The sequence below is a fragment of the Pygocentrus nattereri genome, chromosome 16 (genome assembly GCF_015220715.1).
Source record: "Pygocentrus nattereri isolate fPygNat1 chromosome 16, fPygNat1.pri, whole genome shotgun sequence".
Lineage (NCBI taxonomy): Eukaryota > Metazoa > Chordata > Actinopteri > Characiformes > Serrasalmidae > Pygocentrus > Pygocentrus nattereri.
The window spans coordinates 7,950,915-7,975,694 of NC_051226.1; the positions used below are offsets into that span (position 1 = coordinate 7,950,915).

A 24,780-nucleotide genomic window follows, 5' to 3' on the forward strand; every position below is an offset into this window, starting at 1 on the left:
CCATCTTTCACATTCTGCTTTTTCGCTTGTATGCAAACTTAACGTAACTCGCAGATCTTGTCTGCATAAGAACTTTTGAAAGAGAAACTCTTACACAATTCAGGAATCTTTGCTAAGTTTCCTCATTTACTTCCACTTTTGATCGGACATCCACTTCAGCAAATCCATGATTAAATTTACTTACTATTGCATTTCATGATTCTTTTTACAGAAATCTATTTCCTTTTCCAGATACCGTTATGGAGCAACAATTATAACAAGCTGATACAAACTTTTAGAGATTTCAAGATTAAGATACTGCAGCACTAGTAAGTGAGTATAACATGAAATATTGGCAGTGCGCATTGACAAGCAATTATAGCTGATAGGAACAATTTTGACATGGTTTACAGCCAAATTGGGGAGAAATATCAATGTTTTGTTGAATTTTTAAGTAAAAATAAGGACACAACCTCTACAAAGAACACATGAACAGCCAATTACTCTTTATTTGCTGAATTTAACATACTGGAACAATGTGACCTGTCCAAATGTTATGGGACATTTCATTTTTTTTATTCAATAAATTGAAACTGTGCATTAAAATTTGCAGAGGACTTATTTTCACTTAGAAAATCAACATAAAATGCCATAGAATTTTGGAGTGGAGGAAAAATAAACTTAAATACATTAGAAAGTAACAAGAATCTAGTAAGAAGAACAAAGTTTGGTTCCAGATTCCTTATTGATGCCCCCAGCCATTGCATTGACTTGTTAAATTCACCAGCACACCCAATTAACAAATCCTAGTATTAGATGGTAGCTACAGTTAATAGAGGGACGCTATAAGGAGAAGTTTAAAAAGGGTTAAACAAATATTCTCGCATATGCAAAACCATACTTACTGTAAAAACATTTTGTGTTTGTTATCATAATGTTTTTTTTAGAGCAAACAAATGTTTATTGACCAGAGAAATAGCGTATTATGTCCAATTTTATCATGTGCCTAAAGCGTTGTATATGTACAGTATTGTACATATAAAGATGAAGGCTGCCCACAGTGTAGCCCACAGGTCAAAGTTGGGCTGTGAGGACGTTTGATTTGGCTCACCAGAGAGTTATTCCAACCCTTCACCTAATGAGAACAAATATTTTTATATTATATACTATATAAAAAATCCCAGGTTTCGGCATGGGGTCTGCTAAATTGTCTTCGGGATCAATAAAGTATCTATCTATCTATCTATCTATCTATCTATCTATCTATCTATCTATCTATCTATCTATCTATCTGTCTATCTGTCTATCTGTCTGTCTGTCTGTCTATCTGTCTATCTATCTATATATCGGTCTGTCTGTCTATCAATCGATAGATCTGTCTGTCTATCTATCTATCTATCTATCTATCTGTCTGTCTGTCTGTCTGTCTGTCTGTCTGTCTATCTATCTATCTATCTGTAAACTATATGCTGTAGTTATAGGTACTTTATAACTTCTTCTATTTATATTTTCTATTTAAATTATTATTTTGGAAATATTTTGGGAACAAAATATAGTGGAATTACACACTACATTATAAAACTTGTTCACAAATGCTACCCACTTTATTTACATACTGTTTTGTTTTCCGACCTTGGCATAACACAAACATTGCACCAGACAAAACAGGGCACCCTTGATCTAGAAAAGATCACAGTATGAGTGACGCTCTTTAATTTGCTAACCATGAAACCGGGTGATTTCCTCTTTCGACTTTCATGGTTGTCATGATCTGTCCAGCTGGCAATCAGCACAACTGTATGGTTGACTGACCTCAGATTAAACAGGAGGAAACCCAGGCTTCGCAGTCATCTCCCTCTTTACAGCTGAGAGGACGCATTCCAGGTGGGAGCGAACAGAAAACCCCAGGCAGTTAGACATGCGCATCTACTGCGAAAGCTAATGGTTAACAGCCATGGTGCCTACACATTCCACAAATGGAATCACTTAAACAGATCCACATGAGACATGGGCTGCTAAAAACAGTGCACCACAGCCCGAGATAAAAAAGGAATTCACAGCAAAGGCTGACGGGAGCCCTTGTCATTTTCATCTTAGTATTGATTTTCTATCGCTATGGGAAGGACACAGCAGGTGATATCCAGTATCACTGCCAGAGTCTGCACTCTAAGAACTCTAAGATATCTTAGCTTTACGTTCAAAACAAAGTTCAACGTTATTCAATGTGAATGCGATTCAGAAAAGCACACAGGGGAGTCGGCCACAGCACTATGGAGTTTAGGGTTTTTTGATGGTGTATATGACACTCAATTCAACTTATCAGCTGATGAGCAACTATTTCAAGTGTTAGAACTATGTAATACATGTTAAACTTCCAGCTCAATCCAGCTCTGGGGTTTGACACCTCCGGTCTAGCAGCTCCCCCTGCTGCTTATGTGCCTGGTCACGCATGAGTTAGTACTACTAATGTGTACCACACTCAAGGTGGTCAGGCCTATAAAGCTTTAACACTAATATTGTGCATTTTTAAAACATTCTTTCATTTCAACATCTTATAGATCATGTAAAAATAATGACTTTAAATGCCAAATTTAGATATCCTAATCTTGTATTGCCTAAGAAACAGACTATGCTGCAAAAATATAATACTGTACTTGTCTGTACTTCTATGCTAAGACTTACTGGTCGAGAAACAACTGGGCCCTGGTTAAAATATTATGCGTCAACAAGGTTCCATTGTGTCCAGGTCGCCCACAACACCTTGTTGGTTATTTACACTTGAGCACATTTACATATCTTGTCTGCTTGATTCAACGTGTTTGTTTTGTTAGCTATGTGAGTCACACTCTGACTCAGTCTGCAAGGTTGAACATTGATTTGGAGAATAAATGGTAGCCAGCTAACCAAATGTGCTCCAAACGACAGTAGACATAGATAAAAGATGGACATCAGATCATTGTTTCCCACCTCCAGTCCTGAAGGTCAGCTTCAGTGTGTTTTTCTGCACCCGAGTCACATCAGTGACCAAGACCTTTTTGAGCTGAATCAGGTAGAAGAGGAAAACTTCCAGAACATTCTGTCCCAGATAGCAAGCACATATTTGTCCAGTGGCTTGATAAGGTCTACTAGTTTTCAATCTCTTCAAATAGATTTTCAATGCACATAGTCTTTACTACTGAGACAGAAAAATGAATGACTGGGCCTAGTACAAAATGATTTTGTCTGACTGTGCTACATTGGTTGCTGTTGCATAACCATTTTATTTACGATACTGCTAGTTAAAACTATTTAACTAGGTATAACGAAAGAAAGAAATGAAGGAAAAATATGGAAATTGGACTCTAAGGACTTAAAAGTGGCGTTTTGTCTAATATCTTGCTTAATCACCAGTGGGCTGCCTGGAAAATGCTAAGTAAAAAGCCAGTATGCCACCAGCTTTGCCATCAGCAGGCCAGCAGTGCCCCACTGTCCACTTTCTATCTGTCCTGTAGTACATCATATGTTTTTTAGACCAAGTCCTTCTTCCATGATGAAAAAACTACAGTAAGACTACAGGAATTTCTGTTCACTACAGCATTAGTTCTCAAACATGTTTAGCCTAAGGTCTCCTTTATGCACAGTAAGTGCCACTGCACCCCACTTTGCCTTTGGTTTACTTTCTGTATGTCTTAGCAGGACATGTTTCCTAACTTTCTCTGTAGCTATCGCTGACCTGCTTCTACAATTTATATATGCTCAGTGCTGTGAAAAAGTATTTGCGCCCTCCAAATCGCCTGTGCTACTGCATATTTGTCACATTTGAATGTTTCAGATCATTTAATATTAGACAAAGATAAGCTAGTTGAACCCTGTTTTTTAACAATTATTTCATATAACATATATCGCCGCTCAGTGTTCAGTGGAGAACAACAGTAGTGAACCTTCCCAGGGGTGGCCGGCCTACCGAAATTTCACCAAGAGTGCATCAGTGTCACAGGAGGTCACAAAAGGACTCAGACGCATATATGAATATCATTGCTGGGTCCAGTGGGGGAGGTGGCGGAGCGGAGGATGTTGGCCAAGCTTTCATCCATAATGGACAACTCCTCTCACCCACTACAAGAGGCAGTTGCAGCACTGGGCAGCTCCTTCAGTGACCGGCTCCTCCACCTGCGATGTGGAAAAGGGCGATACCGCAACTCCTTTCTCCCCGCGGCCGTTTGGCTCTACAACTAAAACCTCCCCAAGCAGAGACTCAGACACTCTCCGCCATAAACACACTATGGATTCACACCTCACTCTATCACGAACACACCACATCAACCTATATCTTATCCTACCTCTAATTAATGTGCAATATCGGCTGCTGCCAGAGCGGTACAAGTGCAATACATACGCAAGTTGTGTGCAATATCGATAATTATTACTGTGGAATATCTACAATTTCTGTGCAATATCTAGTCATTACCTGCTCAGAAATGTGCAATATCCATACAACTGCACATGTAAACTGTAATTGTGTGTAGTTCCTTAATTCTATTTTTTATATTTATAACAGATACCTTTTATTTATTTATATGGTATATCTTACATTTTGTATTTTGTATGATGCACATCTTTGTCTACTTACTGCTCTTTATCTGCTTACTGTGTATTCTGCTGTAACAATGTACATTTCCCCCAGTGGGATAATAAAAGTCTATCTTATCTCATCTTATCTGAAGAACTGCAGGCCTCACTTGCCTCAGATAAGGTCAATGTACTTGCTTCCACAATAATAAAGACACCCAAGGGATTTGCAATGTGTAAACCACTGCTGAACAAAAAGAACACGAGGGCTATGAACGTATAAACATATAAAAGTAAAGATATTAGAGGTTATTACTGAGGGACTGTACAGGGGAATATAAACCGCACAGTTTCTAAAAGCAAGGGCTGAACAGAATCACGTGTGTTTCAGGAAAACAAATCCGTGCAGTTTGGAGTCAACGGCTTTGTATCTGCAACACATGACTGCAGCAGCCAAGGTCCTCACGAACAACCACCTTGCTTTCTTTCTTCTTGCTTTCACCGACTTCATATGGCGCACGCTCGTCTTAGTTTGCCCTGCATTGCTTTGTAACGGTACTGGTCTCCTGGCTATCAGCAGCCTGGCGGTTATAAGACCCAACACGAGTGTGTGACTTGCTATCTCTTCCGGGTGGCAGCAGGTCGGGCTTCTCCGTTCTCCGTTGTAGCGCTTAAGCTAAAGGTCAGTCCCTGAACACGGCTTTCCCTGCTTCACCACACGCTTCTCAACTTTAATCGACTTCCCAGAAATTCCAGCATTGTTTGTCGTAGTTGCGTGGTGCAAGTTCGTGTTTGAATGCTTGCTGGCGGTTTAGCTGTGTGGCGAACGACAGCAGGCAGCTATAGCGTTAATGTGAAGAGGCGGCCGCCTCTTCGCGCAGCTCCCACTCGCTTTTATACCGGCTGGAGTGGAAAACGCGGCAGGTTAGCGAGTTAACAGCTGCCTCTCAGTCTCAGTGCGCGACTTTAAGCCCTGTTACCATCTAAAAGGGTTGAACTGATCCCGTAGCTGCGCTGTGTGCGGTCGACGTGCTGCCGGCTCCGCCGCCCGCGGACTGTATGAATGAATGCGAGCGGTTAGCAGCGCGGGCTAACGGATAAGACCAAGCCGGGGTTTTCACTCTACTTAGCTGGCGAAGCTGCAGAGGCAGAATGGACGACAACCGCGCCTGCGTTTAAATTGTACTTATTCCTTTATTTATTGTCTGAAACGACGCGGCCGGGTCGTGTTGTTGTCACCGAGCTAGGCGAGGTTAGCTGGCTAGCAGCGCTGTTCTGCACAAATGAGCGCGCGTGCAAGGATTTGCTGCAGGACTGCTGACGTGGTGGTGCTTTTCAGTTGGAGCTTATGAGCTTCACAACTTCGCATGTCTCTGTTTTTGCTGAGATTTATGATGTCGCTTCATAATGAGGTTGTTCGTAGGATTATGTGTCGGGCATTCCGTCCCATATGTCGGTCCGGACACGATGCCTGACCCTGAGAATGGGCAGCCCTCTTTGTGCTGGTCTCTGGTGGTTTCATGCAGAGTGAGCATTTGCTGATGCCTGGTTTATGGAACCTTTGGCCATTTGGAGTATCAGTGTTAAGACATTTAGATGCGACAGATTAGAAAACAGAAGAAATGGGGTGAGGGGCAAATACTTTTTAACAGCGCTTTTTTTTCACAGCACTGGTCCCTGCTAAATATATACATTTACAATTATGGCATTTGGCTGACGCTCTTATCCAGGGCGACTTGCAATTTGATCATTTTAACACAGGTAGGCCAAGGTGGTGTTAGGAGTCTTGCCCAAGGACTCTTAATGGTATAGTGTAGGGTGCCTGCCCTGGTGGGGGATTGAACCCCAGTCTATAATGTAGAAGGCAGAGGTGTTAAACATACATACATACATACATACATACATACATACATACATTTATGTTGGTTATGTGTATGGGTTATTTTGTGCTTGAGGCATCATGAGGTTTGTGATGGTGAATTTTGTATCCTTGAGTCGGAGTCGACTAGTTCATTTCTTTTTTTTTTTGAGCCATCAGGTGCTTGACATGGGTGTGTAAGGTGCCATTCAGCTTTGTTTAGGGTTTGATCAGAAGAGGTGCTTTCCTTTGCCACTGGCTGTGTAGCGAGGTCAAGTGCCTTGAAAGGATAAACGTGACCTGTTGCATAAAATTAGCACAGCGTTTCATCTTGAACGGTGCATATGGGCAAGGGCATATGGATACGCTGAGGCGTGTGTGAGTGTACATGTGTTTTTACTACATGTGTTTGTGTGTGTTTCGTGAATGTATGTGACCTGAGAAAGGATCAGCTGGGCTGATGGGCATGCTGGGATAGGTTGGTGGGTGCTGACTGCACTCTTTTTTTTTTTTTTTTTTTTTTCCCTGTCTCTTTGTGCAGGAGGAGGGTCGTCTGGCTGCACAGCTCCTCCTCGTGTTTCCCATGGCGAGTCTTCTGCGCGTGGTTGCCAGCAGCTGCTCCAGCCCCCTCTTCAGCGGGGTCACCAAGCTGCAGAGTGTCCGGACTGCGAAAACGCCATGTGTGCGGTTCTTTAGGACCCATCGAGCCCTCACTCGAGCTGCTAGCCCAGGTAAAAAGACCTTGTGTCACCTGTAATTGTACCGTATGTACAGAACATGTGCAAATAAAGTTTATTGTAGAAAGTCTGTTGCTCATTTCAAAACACTTCAAAAAGGCAAACTGTGGTTTGATCATAAGCTTTGATTATAAGTGTGATGTGATGATCACGTTGTACTATCAGTTTTTGCTTTGGTAGGGTGAGTGTCCTTGATAAATCCTTTCTCTCAGTGCAGCAGGAAGTCTGCTCTATTTAAAGACAAACCCTTCAGTAGTCTAAAGCCCTGTGCTTTGGCATTGGCTTTGTCCTTTTCTTGCACAAGCAAACTTTGTGGTTGAAGCGTGAAAGCATATAAATTAAAATGTGATGGATACTTTTTTTTTTTTTTTTTCGGTTGTAACCAGCCGTAATTCCTTCCCAAGGTCATGGTGTCTCATGACAACACCCTGCCCCCTATTCTGTATGTCCTGCCACTATTACCTGTGCTCACGCTCTTTCTGGCAGCAAATGAATGAAATGCCCAGTGCGGTGTACGCAAATGTGCTGCTTGGTTACAGGGTGCCTGTATTGGACACTGGCCATTAATGGCTGACATTCCTTGAGCTGGGTAGGAATGGTAATGACAGCTGGGCCTGGCTGGCTATTTTTGGCAATGTTCCATTTGAGTTTAGGGTCAGGATTGTGACTCTTTTACAAGGGAAGGTGAGGGGTTGTCAGAAACTGCAAGAGAATCTTGAACCTTTTAATCTTGAGTCATTCTTTGAAGAACGTCTTCAGCTTAGCCGCTTGACAGTGCCCAGTTTCCAAAACAAACAAACCAGACCTCCCCCTCAGAGGCCATCAGCTACCATAATGTCGCAGAATGTACATCCACTCTTAAAGAAAAAGTTGAAATATTTTTGCACCTTGACAAGTAACATAAAGTAATTTTGGAGTTTAACTCAAGAGGGATTCCAGTATAAGCGAATGAGCTCTGGTGTCGCCACATGATCTTGATATTGCTGTATCATGGATAACTTCACACCCGATAGAAATGAAACCTGAATAGTGTGAATCGTTCTTACAGTCTCACCAAAAAGCATAACGTGGTGTTGAACGATACAGTGTGATGCGCTGTGTGGTTACGCTCCTGAACAGATTAGAATATAATCTCGTGATGTGTTATTTTCCACTATCCAAACAATACTGTGGTCTACGTTTGAGTTTACTCCCCTCTAAGCTTAACCCACTGAACCTTGAGTAGAGGTGAAAGACATTTGAAGGAGAGAACTGCTGTACAGTAGTTAACTGTCTGAAGCCCTGCTCTTGGTTCCGTTTCACACAAGTTCATGGCTGTGATTCAGACTCAAATGCTGCTGTTATGAAATGAAGTATGTGGTGGAATTTTCCACCCTGCACAGCCTCTCTATTTCAAGTGTCTTGATTCTGTCTGTCATAACTTTTTCCAGAATGTTGACTAGATCTAATGCTGCCTCACAGTGATATGACCTCTTTACAGCATAAAGTATGCTTGTGCATGCAGATGGTATTACAGCATGGAAATTTGGGATTAAAGTTCCCCAGAGGAGGGGAGGTGCTTTGGATTGATTTGCTTTTATTGTTAGAAAGACTTTTGGACTATGTTTAGAAGGTGTCGTCTTCTCTGTTGGTATTTCTAGAATGCCACAAATCAGTCTTAGTTGTACAGTTTATGTACTAAAATGCTTGCACATGCTTTATGTATTATTTTTGTCTGTTAGCAACTGATTTAATTGCACTACCAAATTAAAGTTTGCTTTCTTGGAACATTTCATCGAAAGCCTTTTAATTGGCGCTGCCTCCAGACTGCAAGCAAAGGTTTCATTTAGACTTATTTCAAGCTCTTAGTCTTTTTATGGCTTAATTACAGTCTGTCGCTCGGTCACCTTTGCTTGAGTTCAGAGATTTGTCTGAGTCATAAAGATGAACATTTGAGTCAATGATTATTGGCGTGCTGCCTTTGGGAGCACAGAGGAGTCATTTAACCACAGTTTGACAACTTTTTTTCCATTTTAAAGCTGTTTAAATCTTTCATATATATATATATATATATCACAATCACTATAATATTTGTTAAAAGAAACACAATGCTGTTGGATGCACTGCAGTAGTCTCTTAGTCACCATGTGCGTACATTCAGTTCAGATCTATTAGAGCTTTGTGTTGTTTTGTTTCTGTGCATTTATTTTTAATTTTCACCTTTGTTATAACTTTACATGATGAACAGCAGCACTGAGGTCCTGTTATTAAAGGAAAGTAGATTATAAGTCAGACAGAATTTATTTAATAGTACTCTTCTTCTTTTGGCTGCTCCCTTTAGGGGTCACCACAGCGGATCATCTGCCTTCATCTTGCCCTATCCACTGCCTCCTCTACTTTCACACATAACCATCTCCATGTCCACCTTCACTACATCCATAAACCTTCTCTGGTCTACCTCTTCTCCTTCTACCCGGCAGCTCCATCTCCAACATTCTTTGCCCAATATATCTACTATTCCTCCTCAACACATGTCCAAACCATCTCAACCTGGCCTCTCTGGCTTTATCTCCAAACTGCTCCACCTTCACTGTCCCTCTGATCTGCTCATTTCTAATCTTGTCCATCCTCGTCACTCCCAACGAAAATCTCAGCATCTTCATCTCCGCCACCTCCAGCTCAGCCTCCTGTCTTTTAGACAGAGCCACAGTCTCCAAACCACACATCATAGCAGGACGCACTACTGTCTTGTAAACCTTCCCTTTCACTCTTGCTGCTATCCTTCTGTCACACATTAGCCCTGACATCCGTCTCCACCCACTCCATCCTGCCTGCACCCTCTTCTTCACCTCTTTTCTACACTGTCTATTGCTGTGGATGGTTGACCCAAGATATTTGAAGTCATCCACCTTTACGACCTCTACTCCTTGCATCTTCAAATTTATTTAATAGTACATGATGTATTTAATTTGTGAAAGTATCTAGCTATAAAGATTTTCCTGTCTTGTTGGCATTTCATCCAAATTCACTTACTGTATTTTTTGGCTGACAGTGTATTGTAAGGTAGTATAGTATTGCTGAGAAAAAACCCATCAGATGTAAACTTCCATTATATTGCTGACCTCTTTATGTATTTTAACCCTTGTTTTTTGCAGGCATTCCTTACAAACAGCTGACAGTTGGTGTTCCCAAGGAGATCTTTGAGAATGAGCTTCGTGTGGCACTCTCGCCGGCGGGAGTGGACGCTCTCATCAAACAGGGTTTTAATGTTGTGGTGGAGTCTGGAGCTGGAGAGGCTGCCAAGTTTACAGACGAGATGTACTCTAAAGCTGGAGCCACGGTGCAGGATGTCAGAGGTGCTCTGGCATCTGACATTGTGTTGAAGGTAGGCAGTTTTACCGTGGCTGAGCAGCTGCAGTTCGATGCGCAGTACTCGTTAGAAGTGGGCAACATGGCAAAAGTATACATATAGTCATGATGAGGGTTGGGCAGTATAATGGTAATAAGGTGTACTGCCATATTTAAAGATGATGCTATATCAAAATGTCCATGTCTAATTGGTGACACATTCTGCCCATTTATATTTTAAACATGCTCACTGAGTGATGTGGGAGCTCAGTGATGGGTGGTGCTGATAGAAAGGGGAGAAAAATCAGAGGAAGTAAGCGTGATAGTAGCTGAGTGGCAGTTAAGAGTTACTCACACTGCGGCTTTCACACAAACACCAGTCAGTGCAAAAATGCTACGGTCCCAAACACCACAGAACAGGGTCACTTTTGCCTTTCTGTCACTCCAACACCAGTCGGAGAGTTTTGCTCCTAGGTCTTGAATAGCTGTACAAGTTTGAAACTGTGTCTAAATCAGGGGTGGGCATTCATTTTCTCAAGGGGCCACATGAGAAATTGGAACAGTTTGAGGGCTGGACTAATGTACTTAACTCATTTCTTCCCAATACATATATATTGTATACAGCATTTATAATAACCCTTTAGCCCTGCATCCCTGGATGAGTGGAGCTTTGTAAAAAAAAAAATCCTTGCTGCCTTTGCAGTTTTGCTAGTAAATCTTCAGATGACCGTGCCCGCTCTGCATCAGTCAAGGTCTTGTATTTCTCCGCTTGCTTACTCTCGTAATGGCGATTCAAACTGTAATCCTTAAACACGGCTATCTGTTCTCCACAAACCCAGCACACAGCTTTACCTTTGACTTCAGTAAATAAATATTTAGAAGTCCATGTCTTGTTAAAAACTCTGCATTCAGTGTCAGTCTTATTTATTTTTTTTTTAACGTTAGCCGACATATTTAAGGGCTAAGAACTATCTTGAAAGCTGTCCAACACATTTGCTGAGACATTTGAGTGATGTGCTACTGACCGGGCAGACGGGAAAATAAATAAATAAATAAATAAAATAATAAAAAAAGAAAACAAAGGGGTTGCCTTCAAAATAAAAGCATTGTAGTTGTGTTTCGTGCACCTGTCACAGTGTAATAGGTGTTGTTGTTACACGTTTACTTTTAACTTCTTATTTACCAACGATCTCGTGCCCAGGTCTGGTCTAAATCAGATTTTTTAAAGAAACATGCTGTTGTTCAGTGTTTACGTACTGACCATACCCTTAACGTTCCTAGAGAAGCTTATGACACAGTTTAAAGTTATAACAATGTATATATGTGTATGTTCATTAGTTCAGCAAGTCTGTTATAGCTTTGGCCCTTTTGTCAGGTTCGTGCCCCGATGCTGAACCCAATTTTGGGTGTCCATGAGACGGAGCTGATGAAGGAAGGAGCAACGCTGGTGAGCTTTATCTATCCTGCTCAGAATCCTGAGCTGATGGCACAGCTGTCTGACCGTAAGGCCACCGTGTTGGCCATGGATCAGGTGCCCCGTGTTACCATCGCCCAGGGTTATGATGCTCTCAGCTCTATGGCCAACATCGCTGGGTCAGTTCATCTGTTAGATTGATGTTGCTATTGATTTTAAGTTCTTTTTTAAAAGGTCTTGAAAGCTATTAAAGTATAATTTGAGGATACCTGCACACATCCTGTCACGGCTTAGTAGGCTGTTTTGCACTCAGTAGATATGATTTCTCCAGCCAGCTTGCAGGCATGATTTATGGGCTCTTGTTTGTTTTGGCAGCTATAAAGCCGTGGTCCTGGCAGCTAACCACTTTGGTCGCTTCTTCACTGGACAGATCACTGCTGCAGGAAAGGTCCCCCCTGCTAAGGTACAGCATCCAGCCTTAGTGTTATTCTCTTATTGAATGACTCAAAATAAACAAATAAATAAATGTACTGGGCCACCTGAATGACCCTGATTATATATTTGTAAACTTGTTTAAGAATTAACTCTTGTTTTGACTGTAAGGTGCTGATCATTGGAGGTGGTGTGGCTGGACTGGCTGCTGCGGGCACTGCCAGGGCTATGGGTGCCATCGTCAGAGGCTTTGACACGAGGTAAGAGGGCCAGAGCAGTTCACATAAGCTACCATGTGTGTGCCCTAGACATCACTGTATGGTACTGGGGCACAACCAATAGGAGAATTGCCACACATACTCTTTTTATAGGGCCCATATCCTACATTTTCCCTGTATTATTTTTTTTTTAATTTTTTTTTTTCCTCAAGGTCCTCCTTTTTTCTATGGTCCGTGTTTGTTTATGTACCAAAAAGTAATTCATTTTTTTACATAAGTTTCCAACCTCTGTTTATCCCTTAACACTAAACGTTCTGCTTTTGTTAGTGATTTTAAGAATTATATATGTAAATTGTCTGTTTTGATTGACTGCACTGTATTATACTTTATACAAAAAGCTGTCTAACCTGAGACACTCCTTATAACTCAAGTGTGAATGGGTGGATAAACTACTGTAGACTGAATAGGTAGATGTGTTCAGATGTGTTGTTTTTTGGGGGGACTGAATGATATATTTTGAAGCTTTAACAGTGCCCACCTACTTTGCTTTTATTTATTTATTTTAAAAAAGTGTGTGGGGTGGTATTTCTCCATGATATGAGCCCTTTGAGGCTCTAAATATTTGGATAATCAATAAGATAGGTTAGTATAATTTTACGTGGTGAAATATTAAACAGTCTTCCAGCAGTTTTAGCCTACCAGAGCTTTCTTTAACTCTGTTTTGGATCACCAAGGGGCGCACTGTTGGAAATAAAGGTCCAATTGTGCACCTTAAATAAGTTTTATTAATTGTATTTTTTTCCCAGATGAACATATTTGTACCTTTTCATAAGCTAATTAAAAAAATGGAACAATAAAATAAAAAAGCTTGGCGACGAGGTTGGATGTGTGCAACTTAGAAAATAATTTCAATAGATTATGGTACAATTATGTTACCTGACTAGAGATACTAAGATGTACCCTTGAGGGTACCACCCCAGTGACAAGAGGAGTACTGCCCCAGTTACAGTTTAGTGCTTTTATTTGTGTGTGCGTGTGTGCGTGTGTGCGTGTGTGCGTGTGTGTGTGTGTGTGTGTCAATGACTTTTTAATACCATTTTGAAGGTCAAAGAGACACTACAAATAAGGGTTAGGATAAAGAAAAGTCAGCAAGTAAAACTAATTAAACAGAATTCCACTCTTAATTCTTAATATTGAAGGTTAGATTTGGATGCATTTTACCTGTCAGATACTGTAATGAACTGTTAATGACATGTGATACGGGCTGGAAACCATTAAGGAGATGAGCAGTGTTTCTTAAATGAGAGAAATGGGTAGTAGAGTATAGAGCATGCATCAGTGCTTTTAACAGTATAGCTGTATATCCAATCCTACTAAATCCAGAGAACCTTAATATTGAATCATCAGCCATTCTGTATATGCATATTCTCTACTACAACAGCTATGGCATGCATGTGATAAGATGATTATGCAGACTCTCTCTATTTAGCACAGTAATGTCATCATACATGCCTGCGTAATGAGACAGACAGAGGTGATTAGGCTGAGAGATCTGGGGTTGCAGCTAAGGCCTAATGAGCTACAGTTTTTAGTAGTCCCCCTTGAGCACTTGTCTGTTTATATGCCTGAAATCTATTAACTTCGTCTGCAGCGGTACCTCAGTGTCGCCACTGGGTGGCAATGTTGCACAGGTTATGGAGGAGCTTAAAATAAACTCACCTCTGTGGCTTTGAATGTGAGGAAACAATAATATGCCTGCAGTACTGTTTGAAACTGTCTTTACATAGTCTGCATGTACCTGTTAAACAATGTGTACTCTGTAGCTTTTATATTGTGTACTGACTGTCCGAGCACATGTAAGCATCTTCGTTGCGTTTAACTCCACACGTCCTCAGAGCTGCAGCCCTGGAGCAGTTTAAATCTCTTGGAGCTGAGCCGCTAGAGGTGGACGTGAAGGAGTCTGGAGAAGGCCAGGGTGGCTACGCTAAGGAGATGTCCAAGGAGTTCATTGAGGCAGAGATGAAGCTGTTTGCCAAGCAGTGTTTGGACGTCGACATCCTCATCAGTACTGCCCTCATCCCTGGTACGCATACTGTCATGCACACTCTTCCTTTAATCTTTTTGATTACATGGATCTGCAAGTTATGATGGCAAGTTCAGCCTTCTCAGAGTTCTTTATGACAGCTGGCTTTAGTAAGAAAAATCATCTGGCAAACAAACTAGTTCCCAGCATCTTGAATGGCCTGTAAACTTGCCCCAATACTGACATTTAAGATCACTTGGTGCTTTTGATTACGTTGTTTAAAGAAAGTGCATTGAAAGGCTTTGCAACATTTTCTGTTTGGAAAAGGCCTGGTCTGTTGATCTCAGAAGAAAGCTTAAAGTCACAAGATGCATCATGTGCTTTGCAATTAATATACTTGACGCGTATTATTTTGCTTCACTCAAGGAGTTGAGCAAATGTTTGCCTGTTTGTGGGGGGAAAAATGTGTTATTTGAATGAGTCAGCTCTTTGCTCTGCTTTAATCTGTGGATTTGCAGATGAAAAATGTCTCTCCAGTGCTGGCTTAGAGAGACTTCTTCAGTAGTACCAGTGCCTGTTAATGTCAGTTCATTTAAGCGTGCCTGATCAGTTGTGCTTTCAGGCATGTTATTCCGATTTAGTATCAAGCAAAACAGTACTGCGTGTATAATTCCGCTGTGGTGTTGTCAGGTCGTAGGGCTCCGGTCCTCATCACTAGGGAGATGGTGGAGACCATGAAAGATGGCTCCGTGGTGGTAGATCTGGCTGCAGAGGCAGGGGGCAACATCGAGACCACTGTTCCTGGACAGCTCAGCGTTCACAAAGTGAGTCCAGCCTTACACCAGAAGAGCACTGTCTGAATTTCTGTCTTCTGCCTTAAACGTAGCTTTCAAAATATATAAAATACCTCGAAATACACTAGTGACATGATGAAATACACTTGCTAATATATGAACGTTTATTTGCTGCAGTCATTAATGTAATAGTAGAATAGTTAGAATATAATTAAATCCAGTTTCAAGGGGTGATTTAAGTTTGTCTAATGTTTATTTTATTTTCAGGGCGTGACCCATGTTGGTTACACAGATCTGCCTAGTCGTCTTCCGACTCAGTCCAGCACCCTGTACTCCAACAACATTGTCAAACTCATCCGTGCCATCAGCCCAGACAAGGAGAACTTCCAGTATGATGTCAAAGACGTCTTTGACTACGGCACAATGGACCATGTCATTCGTGGTTCAGTCGTCATGCAGGTACTGCAGTCTTCCAGAGTTTGTCAGCAGGACCACGTTTAGCTGAGCTATGCATTTGGTTACTTGTACTTTACCTTTCTTGTGAATTTTTTATTTTTTTTGTATATGAGAAAATATTGAAATAACTTTGGTTATTGTCAGTAAAATGTTTTGAGTTCTTGACAGTTTTTTGGTCAGTATGTGTTGCATGTAAGAGCTGGGGAGCTAATGATGCAAGACATGTGTGAACAATAGGAAAATGCGAAAGTATTCAGGGGCTAAGAAGACTAGTGCTCCTTTCAGCTTGGTCTAAGCACTTATACCATGTCCCCATTCTCTTTACAGTATTCATAAAGACGGTAATAAAACAGACAGTAATAAAAAGATGTAATATGATACTTCAAGATGATTTCTTGATGTACAGTATGACAATCACAACATTTTGTTTTTCTCAGCTTTGACAAGTTGAAACAGACAGTAGGAACCAGTAGTTAAAATGGCACCCTTGAAAAGATTATTCTTCAAGGGTTCTTCAGGAAAAATTGGTTTTATATAGAACAATGAACATTCTAAGAACCCTTTGCATTGTGAAAGGGTTCTTTAGATGATGGAAAATGTGCTATATATGGTTTCATATCGAATCTTTTTGAAAAGGGATCTTCTATTGTGACAAGCCTGGCACTGTAACAATAGAAGAACCTATTTTGATATTATTTTCTATGGTCATCTACAGCACATCTGTATATATCTGAAAAACCCTTTCCCCATAATTCCCATAATTTCCCCAGAACCATAATTCATACAAACAGTTCTTTGAATGTTCATGGTTCTATATAGAACCATTACCTTTACTGAAGACCCCTTGAACAGCCGTCATTTTTAAGTGTGTATATGATTTTGTATTCCAATCCTTGTGGTCAGTCTCGTATTTAAGCTTTAGTATAGACGGTTGTAAACTCGATCCCCTTAGTTGAACTTTGCCGTTTTGAATGATAAACATGGCAATTTTGTCAATCATGTACATTTGCTGAGTTGTTGAGAATTCTGAAAGAATCTGTCTTCTCCCCCCAACACCTCACAGACATATGGGCCAGTCAGGGCTAAGATAATGTCAATGAAACATGGAAAGGGTGCCACGTTTCGTAACTGGTGAACTTTGCATATTCAGATTTCTTACTTTAGTAGTTTTGAACTGTGGCCAAAAAAAGGTTAATATGTGTGAATTGTCATCGTTAGAAACCAAGATCAGCTTTTAGTTTGCTTCTTAAATTCATGAACACGTTGGTTTATGTGGACTGTTGTAATCGCTATGAGAGCAAATTTCATCAGAAGTGGTGTTCTTCGGGATATAAGCACATTGCCGCTTAATGGGGCCAGTAAAACCCAAATGATGGGCAAAGTTTTTTAGAATGGCCTCCGTTTATAATATATAAAATATATGAGCTCTCCTTTTCATACACATTGGCCTTTTGCGCTTGGGATAGTAAGGAAGAGTTACTATCGTCCTTACCCCTTATTTTAGTCCATTTTAGTTTAAAATCTTGGTTTTCTTCTAAGAACAGTGCCATGGTATTCCCAGTAGGTGATTGATTTCTACATTTGTCCTTTTTTATTTTTTGTTGTTTTATTTTTTTAAACTGCTCATCAGAGTTGTCTGAATATTAGTCTGGGAATGGTACAGTGGAGTTGAGTGGTGTTCTTATTCAAACCTTGTCTCTATTTCTCACTGTTTACAGGATGGAAAGGTGCTTTTCCCAGCACCACAGCCGATAAACATCCCTGTGGCAGCACCTCCCAAACCCAAGTCTGTCCAGGAGCTGGAGAAGGAAAAGGCTGCTGCCGTCTCCCCGTTCAGATCCACTCTCACCACTGCTGGAGTCTACTCAGGAGGTGAAGTGTAGAGCAAGTCTGTCCCTCCTTCCCCTTTTTGTCTTTTAATGTTTTTCCAAGGGGCTGTGTAGCTGGCTGTTGGGGTGGTCTTTGACTTTGCACTGGGGGCACTCAGCTACTATTTATTTTTTTTTTGTGGAACTATTTTTCATATGATTGCATTTTCTTTGTCTAGCTACTCATTAGCCCTGACTGTGTGTTCCTTGCTAATCTCAGAATCTTTTTTCCTATTAGTTGCCTTTCTAAGAATTTGATTAGATTTAAAAGCTTCACAGAAAAACAAAAATACAAGCAAATGAATTCTATTGGTTGCAGACAGGCAAGCGACGCTTGTGTGAGGAGAGGCAGCGTTGGCCGTAGATCAAAGCGTACACTTCCTCACTCAGACAACCCACAGCTCGCACGGAAATAAACACCCACCGATAAACAAACATGCAAATTCATCTTCCTGCTCCTTCATGTTTTTTTTTTTTTTTTTTTTTTTTTTTTTTTCTTTTTGTTTTGCTATCTGCCTGGTATCAATATGAACTGGAGTCAGTTTGAAATTGGAATTGGTCACTTAATTCCCCTGCCCTTCTCTCAGACACACACACACACACACACACACACACACACACACATATGTGTACTCACTCTCCCCAACTCCCTGTTCACCTCTAAATGACAGGAAACTGGGGATAATAAAGTGAGATGGGGGTATGTTAAGGCTCTCCCCTGCTGTGGATGGCTGTGGTGTTGGTAAGGTTTTGGTGTGCGAGTTCCACTGTGGGGGAGATTGTTCACACGTCCTTCTTCTGCCTGCAGCAGCTTATACCTGGACCAGGCTCTGTGGGTGGTGACTCGATGGGAATTAAGAATTTGGCACACTGGATGCTATTATCCTATTTAAAAATAATAAAGTCAAAGTAGGCCTATCACAATAATCATTTGAGCTGGTTACAATTATTTAATGTGACTATTTTCCACAGGTACTTACGTTTTGTCACAGCGAATAGGATATAAAACATATTCATTGAGACTCATTATGGGTCTTGCGACAGAAAATGTTCTAACTTCTGACTGGTGCTAGAACACGTTTAGAGGGTGGCAGTGAGTAAAGCTTGTTTATTTGAGCTTGAGCCGTTTCTGTCGTCAGTTGGGAGCCAAGTTTCAACAGCTAGGAAGTAAGATGGCCAACTAAAAATTTCATGACTGTGACAGGCCGAAGTTAAGATTAAGAGACCCTTATTAACGGGGAAATTTCACCTCTGCATTTAACCCATCCGTGAAGTGAAACGCCACATATACACACTAGTGAGCACACTTGCCCGGAGCGGTGGGCAGCCCTAGGGGAGCAGTTGGGGGTTAGCTGTCTTGCTCCAAGGGCACCTCAGTCACATACTGTCGGCTCTGGGGCTCGAACCGGCGACCTTCCAGTCGCAGGGCCGGTTCCCTAACCTCCAGCCCATGACTGCCCCCCAAAGTGCCTTAATGTTAACATGCACTATTTTAGCTAAATCAAATTGTTTTTGTTTTTTTGTTTGTTTTTGTGTTTAGGTCTGGCCACGTTGATGGGGCTCGGGCTTTCAGCCCCCAACGCTGCTTTTACTCAGATGGTGACTACCTTTGGCTTGGCAGGAATTGTGGGATACCATACAGTATGGGGTGTTACTCCTGCCCTCCACTCTCCTCTCATGTCAGTCACAAACGCCATCTCTGGTGAGCATCTCTCTCTCAACGCCTGCATCATATCACTAAACGGAGTGACCCAGAAAACTGTTCTGAAGAGACTTTGAGTGATTTGAAGTCAGTTTCTTTCTCTTTTTTTTTTTTTTTTTTTTTTTTTTTTGGAAAACTGTCCTTTTATATCAAATAGTTCATTGTTCATTGTTCATTTTCCTTTCGAGGCCCTACAGAAGATCCATGAAAGCAATGATCGTGCACTAATGTGAGCCGACTGTTGGTTGTTTACGCTACACATTTTCTTGCTCAGCTTGTTGACCTCTGGTGTTAGACGGTGGAGCATTCAGGGTGCAAGTTAATGAAATGGTGAACAATTTGGAACAATCTACTTATTTCCTCTCCCAGTTTTCTTTTTCAGCCATTTATTTTCCTTTGGCTAGATTGGAATGTTTTGCCGGAGTGTGAATTAGTCATGTTTAATGGACATAGAAAAACATTGCCACCTTTTTAAGAGTTTATATGTTTTGATTAACATGGAATGCTTCATTAATTTTAATTCTTTTTTTTTTTTCCCACCCTGATTTGCTTGCCCAGCTGGGCCTCTTAGGCAGAACGTTCAGTTCTTCGTAATGTGGTGAGAGCAGAAGCTTCAGCAGACGTGATTACATGGAGAACGAGGGCGATTATATGTCAGAGGATGTCTCCTGCAGCCAGCCACAGCCAGGATGCTTCGTTAAGCTTTTTACTCGTTTTGCTCGGCTAGCTGAGAGACTCGGAAACATTTCATTCTTTTAACAAGTCCTTGGTGGTCCACATTAAACAGTCCTTAATGTAGACAGAGCCATAAACTGCTGAATGAGACTATGCGGGCATCCACTGAAGCAATTAGCTTTCTCGACCTACTGCACAGCTCCTGTGAAATCACTTATTAGCCCTGTGGAGCCCGCCGCCTGCCATTTTTCTTGCCTTCTGAGGTGTTTTCCTTGCACATCTGACATTTCGTCAACTGTGTCTCTCTCACACCATTTCCAGCTATGTAAGCTGTGGAATTTGCTTATTATGGTGCCAAAAGTAATAAAGCTTGACTTGAAGTGACAGACATTAGGACATTAATATGGAATTTCTCATTCTCTAAAGTGTAAGAGTAATGTGTCAGGGACTCAGAAGCATAGAGTTACTTTTGACTCGGCACCTGGTGGAACAGAGTTCCTTTCAAAGCTCTTTAATCTACCTGAGACTGGTGAGTCAGAATGACCCAGTGTCTTGGTGTCGACCCAGTGTCAGCCCTCGAAATGACCTTTTGAATGCTGTCTGATCCTAAGAATCTAGGGGATGAGTTTCAGGCACATTGGATATTTCCAAGGATTTGTAATCTTTGTGGCTGTGTACTAGCCAAACTGCTGTGTCCTGATGGCTTGTTCTGATGCATGATTAGTGCCTCAGATGTAACATCATCCAGCAGGTGAGGATCTTCGGTCCAATCTGTTCTGTTTCTTGCAATTTTTTTTGGTGTCCTTAAAATTTCACTTTCATCAGAGGTTTTATTACAGATGTCCAGGGGCAGGTTTGTGTGTATGTGGATGCGTGTCTGTAGGTTTGCAGATCGTCTGCACCGTTTCCTGAAGTGTAGAGGTAGCGTGCGCCTGGGTTCCGTGCGCTGGTCTGTGATCAATTGGAATTACAAAGTGAGAGGAAATGCTCAGCAAGCATTGCACACTTCATTGACTCAAGAGACCTCTAACCAACAAGGCCACCTTAGGTTTGGTCATTCAGCAGTCGCAACCACAGAAGCATTTGAAAGCGATTAAAGAGGTGATGACTATCAGGGTTCCCAGTAGGGCTCTCGATATTGTCCCACTTACGTTGTTCAGAATAAGTTAGAGGTAATTTGTTTTGAAGAACATGGATTGTTCTTGAAAGACATGCAAGAATGTGAGTGAATTAATGCAGCGCGGAATAGTTAAGCAACTGAACATGAGAGGGAATAATATAAGGGCTGTGATTTGGTCACATGTACGATCACAGATGTTTATCACTGTAACACTTGACCTGAACGTTGTATCAAATTTAGTTTTAGTTCTTTCTACCAAAGAAGTCTTTTTGCTTTTCTGATAGAGCTATGAAACTTTTTTTTTTTTTTTTTTAAGTACTAGCCAGATGAATCTGATTTGTTGTTTTATTCCAGTCGGATGTTAATGCATTTCACAGCCCAGCTTTTTTTTCTGAATTATATTCTGGTGACTTCTGGCTAATTCCAGTTTGTGTAATTATTCTGTTGTCACAGCTACTGACTAAAAGTCTTGTTTAGGGTCAACAACAGGCTCGTTCTCTGATTGTAACCTTTATGCCTGCAGGTTTGACTGCTGTCGGTGGACTCTCGCTGATGGGAGGAGGATACCTTCCATCCAGCACTGCAGAAAGCTTGGCGGTGCTTGCTGCGTTCATCTCCTCTGTCAACATTGCAGGTGAGGAAACAAAAAGCAACATGCCACAAAGCTTTGTGGAGCATCTCTACATGCCTCGAAGAAATTTAAGCTTGGGTTTCTGGGCAAGTGTTAAGCCAAGTCTAAGACTGAAGGTGTTTTTGGGGGAGAAAGGTTGTAATTTTACAGTTCATGTTTTATTTTTAACAGAATTTGTTAATGTTAATTGGTTACAGAATTATTCAATAAATTATAAACTCTGGCTATTAAATGTATAAAATTAAAAAAAAAAGAGCCTGGTTGGGTTAATGAGGGGGATGCCCCCCTTTAGAATGACACCCATTAACTGTAAAGCGAACCCATATCTGTTTAAGACAAATGACAGCAAAAGAGAAATGCTTGAAATGTCAGATTGTTAATTTAAGTTATAGTTATTGTGGATATATCATGTAATAACATCTGGTAGTAGTAGTAGTAGATACATAGATAGATAGAACACTGTTTACCATTTGACATAAAATTAGATCAGCTGATCCCTAAAATTGTCCTGGGGGATAAATACCTGGAATGCCACTTTCCAGATGAATAAATTCCATACCATAATCCTTCAGTTGCTGTAATTAGATTAGATTTGGCTCCATCATTTCATCAGCAGTGAATGAAAGAAGGAGAGGACGTCTTACCCGAGGAGGGAGGAGTTAACATACTGTATTAATTGTGTAAATAACTTCAGACGTTCCGTTTGTGTGTGTCTTTTTTTTTTTTTTTTTTTTTTAATTATTATTTTAAAGTCATGCTTTGCTTATATTTGAGACTGTTTGAGAGAATTATTATTTAGTAGTTATGAACTTAATGGATTTTAAACATGTAACTACTACAAATACGAGTTTAGTGTAGTTAGCATAAGGCTGGCTTTCTGGGTACAGATCAGATCTAGATCTGGTCGTGCGGGCAGTGTGTGGGTAAATGCCGTGTGCCTCGGATGCCCCCTGGCCTTTGGCTGCCCCAAGCCGGGCGTTCGTGAGAAGAGCCGCCACTTCCACTAACTCCAGGTGGAAGAGTTTAGGCAAAGCTCACACCTGATGCAGGAAATGTCAGGGCGGCAGTAGTGCTTCAAAGAGCCCAAGCCATGTCATAAATCAGCCAAGCCCCGCTCTGTGCAAAACCAGCCATTCATTAAAATAAAAACGGGGGGAAAAATCCTTTCAAATAGGGTTTGGGGTGGGGGGGTGGCCAGAATGCCATCCTGAAGCCAACATACCTTCCGTCTTGATGCTGTCTGTCTGTAACTGTGTGGCCCAGTCAGCGGGCTAGGACAGCAACCCAGGTCACAGTGACCTGGTGATTTAAAGACATGTTACCGGACATTTCCGTGCATATTTTGTCATGCTCAGCCATAACAACTTATTACTCTGTCTGATCTCTGTTCTGTTTGTGTTCCAGCTCACATAAAGTGTCTGAATTTCTATATTTATTTTCTCTAAAGGCAGGTGTTTAATTTCAGTTTAAAGGCATTCTTTCTTTCCATAGCTCTCACAATGTTTCATTCCACAGTCAAACCCACAAGCCATAAACCAGCAGAACCAGAAATATGAAGATTTTTGCTCCCCTTTTTCCTGACTCCTCTCCTAAAGTCTTTTATTGTTACAAGTGTGCACAAGGAAAAACTAACAATGCCCTCTCCAATTCACTTTCAATAAAAGGCTTGGAATTTATAGAGTACCTGTTTCTTTAGTGATGGGCATGAAGAAAGTGTTTTTCCCCTCTTTACTTTAACACTGCTTTTTCAATGCCCTTATTTTTTTTTTAATTTATATTTAAAAAATATATTAAATATTCCTTTGGACATTAGAAGCTTAAATATTATTTGTTTGTTCTGTTTGTACAGTTTAGTCTCAAAGTCTGACTAAACCACCCATGATCGTTAAAAAAACCTTTGATGTGAAATTCACATGTCGATTAAGAAATGCGTGTCTAATGAACAGAAAAGTGACTCATTGGTGTGAGTCGTAACGTGAATCACTCTCCATGTAGATGATTTTACACCAGCACAGTGAGTTTGTGCTGAAGAATGTTTTACACTTTTGTATAACCCGCTGCTGATTTTATGTTGGTGTATGTGTGCTTGTGTGTGCCCACACAGGTGGTTTCCTGGTCACTCAGCGGATGTTGGACATGTTCAAGCGGCCCACGGATCCCCCGGAGTATAACTACCTATACCTCCTCCCAGCTGGTGTGTTTGTGGGAGGCTATGGAGCAGTGCTAAACAGTGGCTACAACATTGAGCAGGTCAGATCACAAAGAGCTCAAACTGAATCTCCCTAGATGTAACAGGACAGCCAGGGCATGTTCGGTGTCTGATATTTTGCAGTGGAGTTATGAGCTATTGTAGCGAACAATGAATAGAAGCTTATAGCTAGCTGTTTGCAAGCTGTTTGCCTAAATCATCCCACTTGCTTTAAACCATGCAGCGTTATTAGGAAATATTAAATGGATTTTTATCTTTAAAACGGTGCAAGAGAAAATGGTTTCACTATGGCTTCTACTACTGTTTTTAGATGTTTTCCTAAAACATACAAGTATAGCATTTTATGTCATACAGTGTCAAATACAATGTCACATAAGTCCGTTTGAGATTTCTTACCATTCGCGTTTGAGGAATATGCTTGGTTTAGGCATGCACAAAGCTGTCTGATAGTTATAACTAGTTGCTTTCATTACTTTTTAGCTATATTTGCTTTGCAGCTCCATTGCAGAACTGAAGAAACTACAGGCTAGTGATTCACTGACTAAAAATTTCTGGCCAAAACTAAAATTCAGGACACACCAGAAAACCAAACGCTGGAAAAAGCAGTTAAAAAAAAAAAAGAAAACAATTTACAACTTTCAAAATTATTGCAGTATGTAGGCTACAGGTATGGGAAATAAAATCCAGTATGCTCAACAGCCGAACTGCTGGCGACACAAAGCAATAAATTCCATTTTATTATTTTTATTAAAAGTCTTGGACTTTAAAAATGTCCTTGTAGACCATTAT

The 24,780-nt window shown here is 41.0% G+C and overlaps 1 protein-coding gene across 3 annotated transcripts in view; it reads left to right on the forward strand.

Annotated features, from left to right (window-relative positions):
- Window positions 1-4,983: 4,983 nt before the first annotated feature.
- nnt (nicotinamide nucleotide transhydrogenase) overlaps window positions 4,984-24,780 on the forward strand; it is a 37,695-nt gene continuing 17,898 nt past the window's right edge. Inside the window, exons 1-13 of one of the 3 annotated variants that reach the window (XM_017713897.2) lie at window positions 4,984-5,209; window positions 6,927-7,116; window positions 10,257-10,486; window positions 11,825-12,042; window positions 12,239-12,326; window positions 12,467-12,555; window positions 14,409-14,596; window positions 15,227-15,360; window positions 15,598-15,789; window positions 17,505-17,658; window positions 19,195-19,356; window positions 21,675-21,785; window positions 23,887-24,032. In XM_017713897.2, the coding sequence (XP_017569386.1) occupies window positions 6,969-7,116; window positions 10,257-10,486; window positions 11,825-12,042; window positions 12,239-12,326; window positions 12,467-12,555; window positions 14,409-14,596; window positions 15,227-15,360; window positions 15,598-15,789; window positions 17,505-17,658; window positions 19,195-19,356; window positions 21,675-21,785; window positions 23,887-24,032 (1,860 nt within the window). In that variant the 5' untranslated portion in view covers window positions 4,984-5,209; window positions 6,927-6,968. Of the gene's footprint in view, window positions 5,210-5,361; window positions 5,452-6,926; window positions 7,117-10,256; window positions 10,487-11,824; window positions 12,043-12,238; window positions 12,327-12,466; window positions 12,556-14,408; window positions 14,597-15,226; window positions 15,361-15,597; window positions 15,790-17,504; window positions 17,659-19,194; window positions 19,357-21,674; window positions 21,786-23,886; window positions 24,033-24,780 lie in introns of those variants that run through there. The other 2 variants (XM_037546114.1, XM_037546113.1) reach the window with 2 other exon arrangements.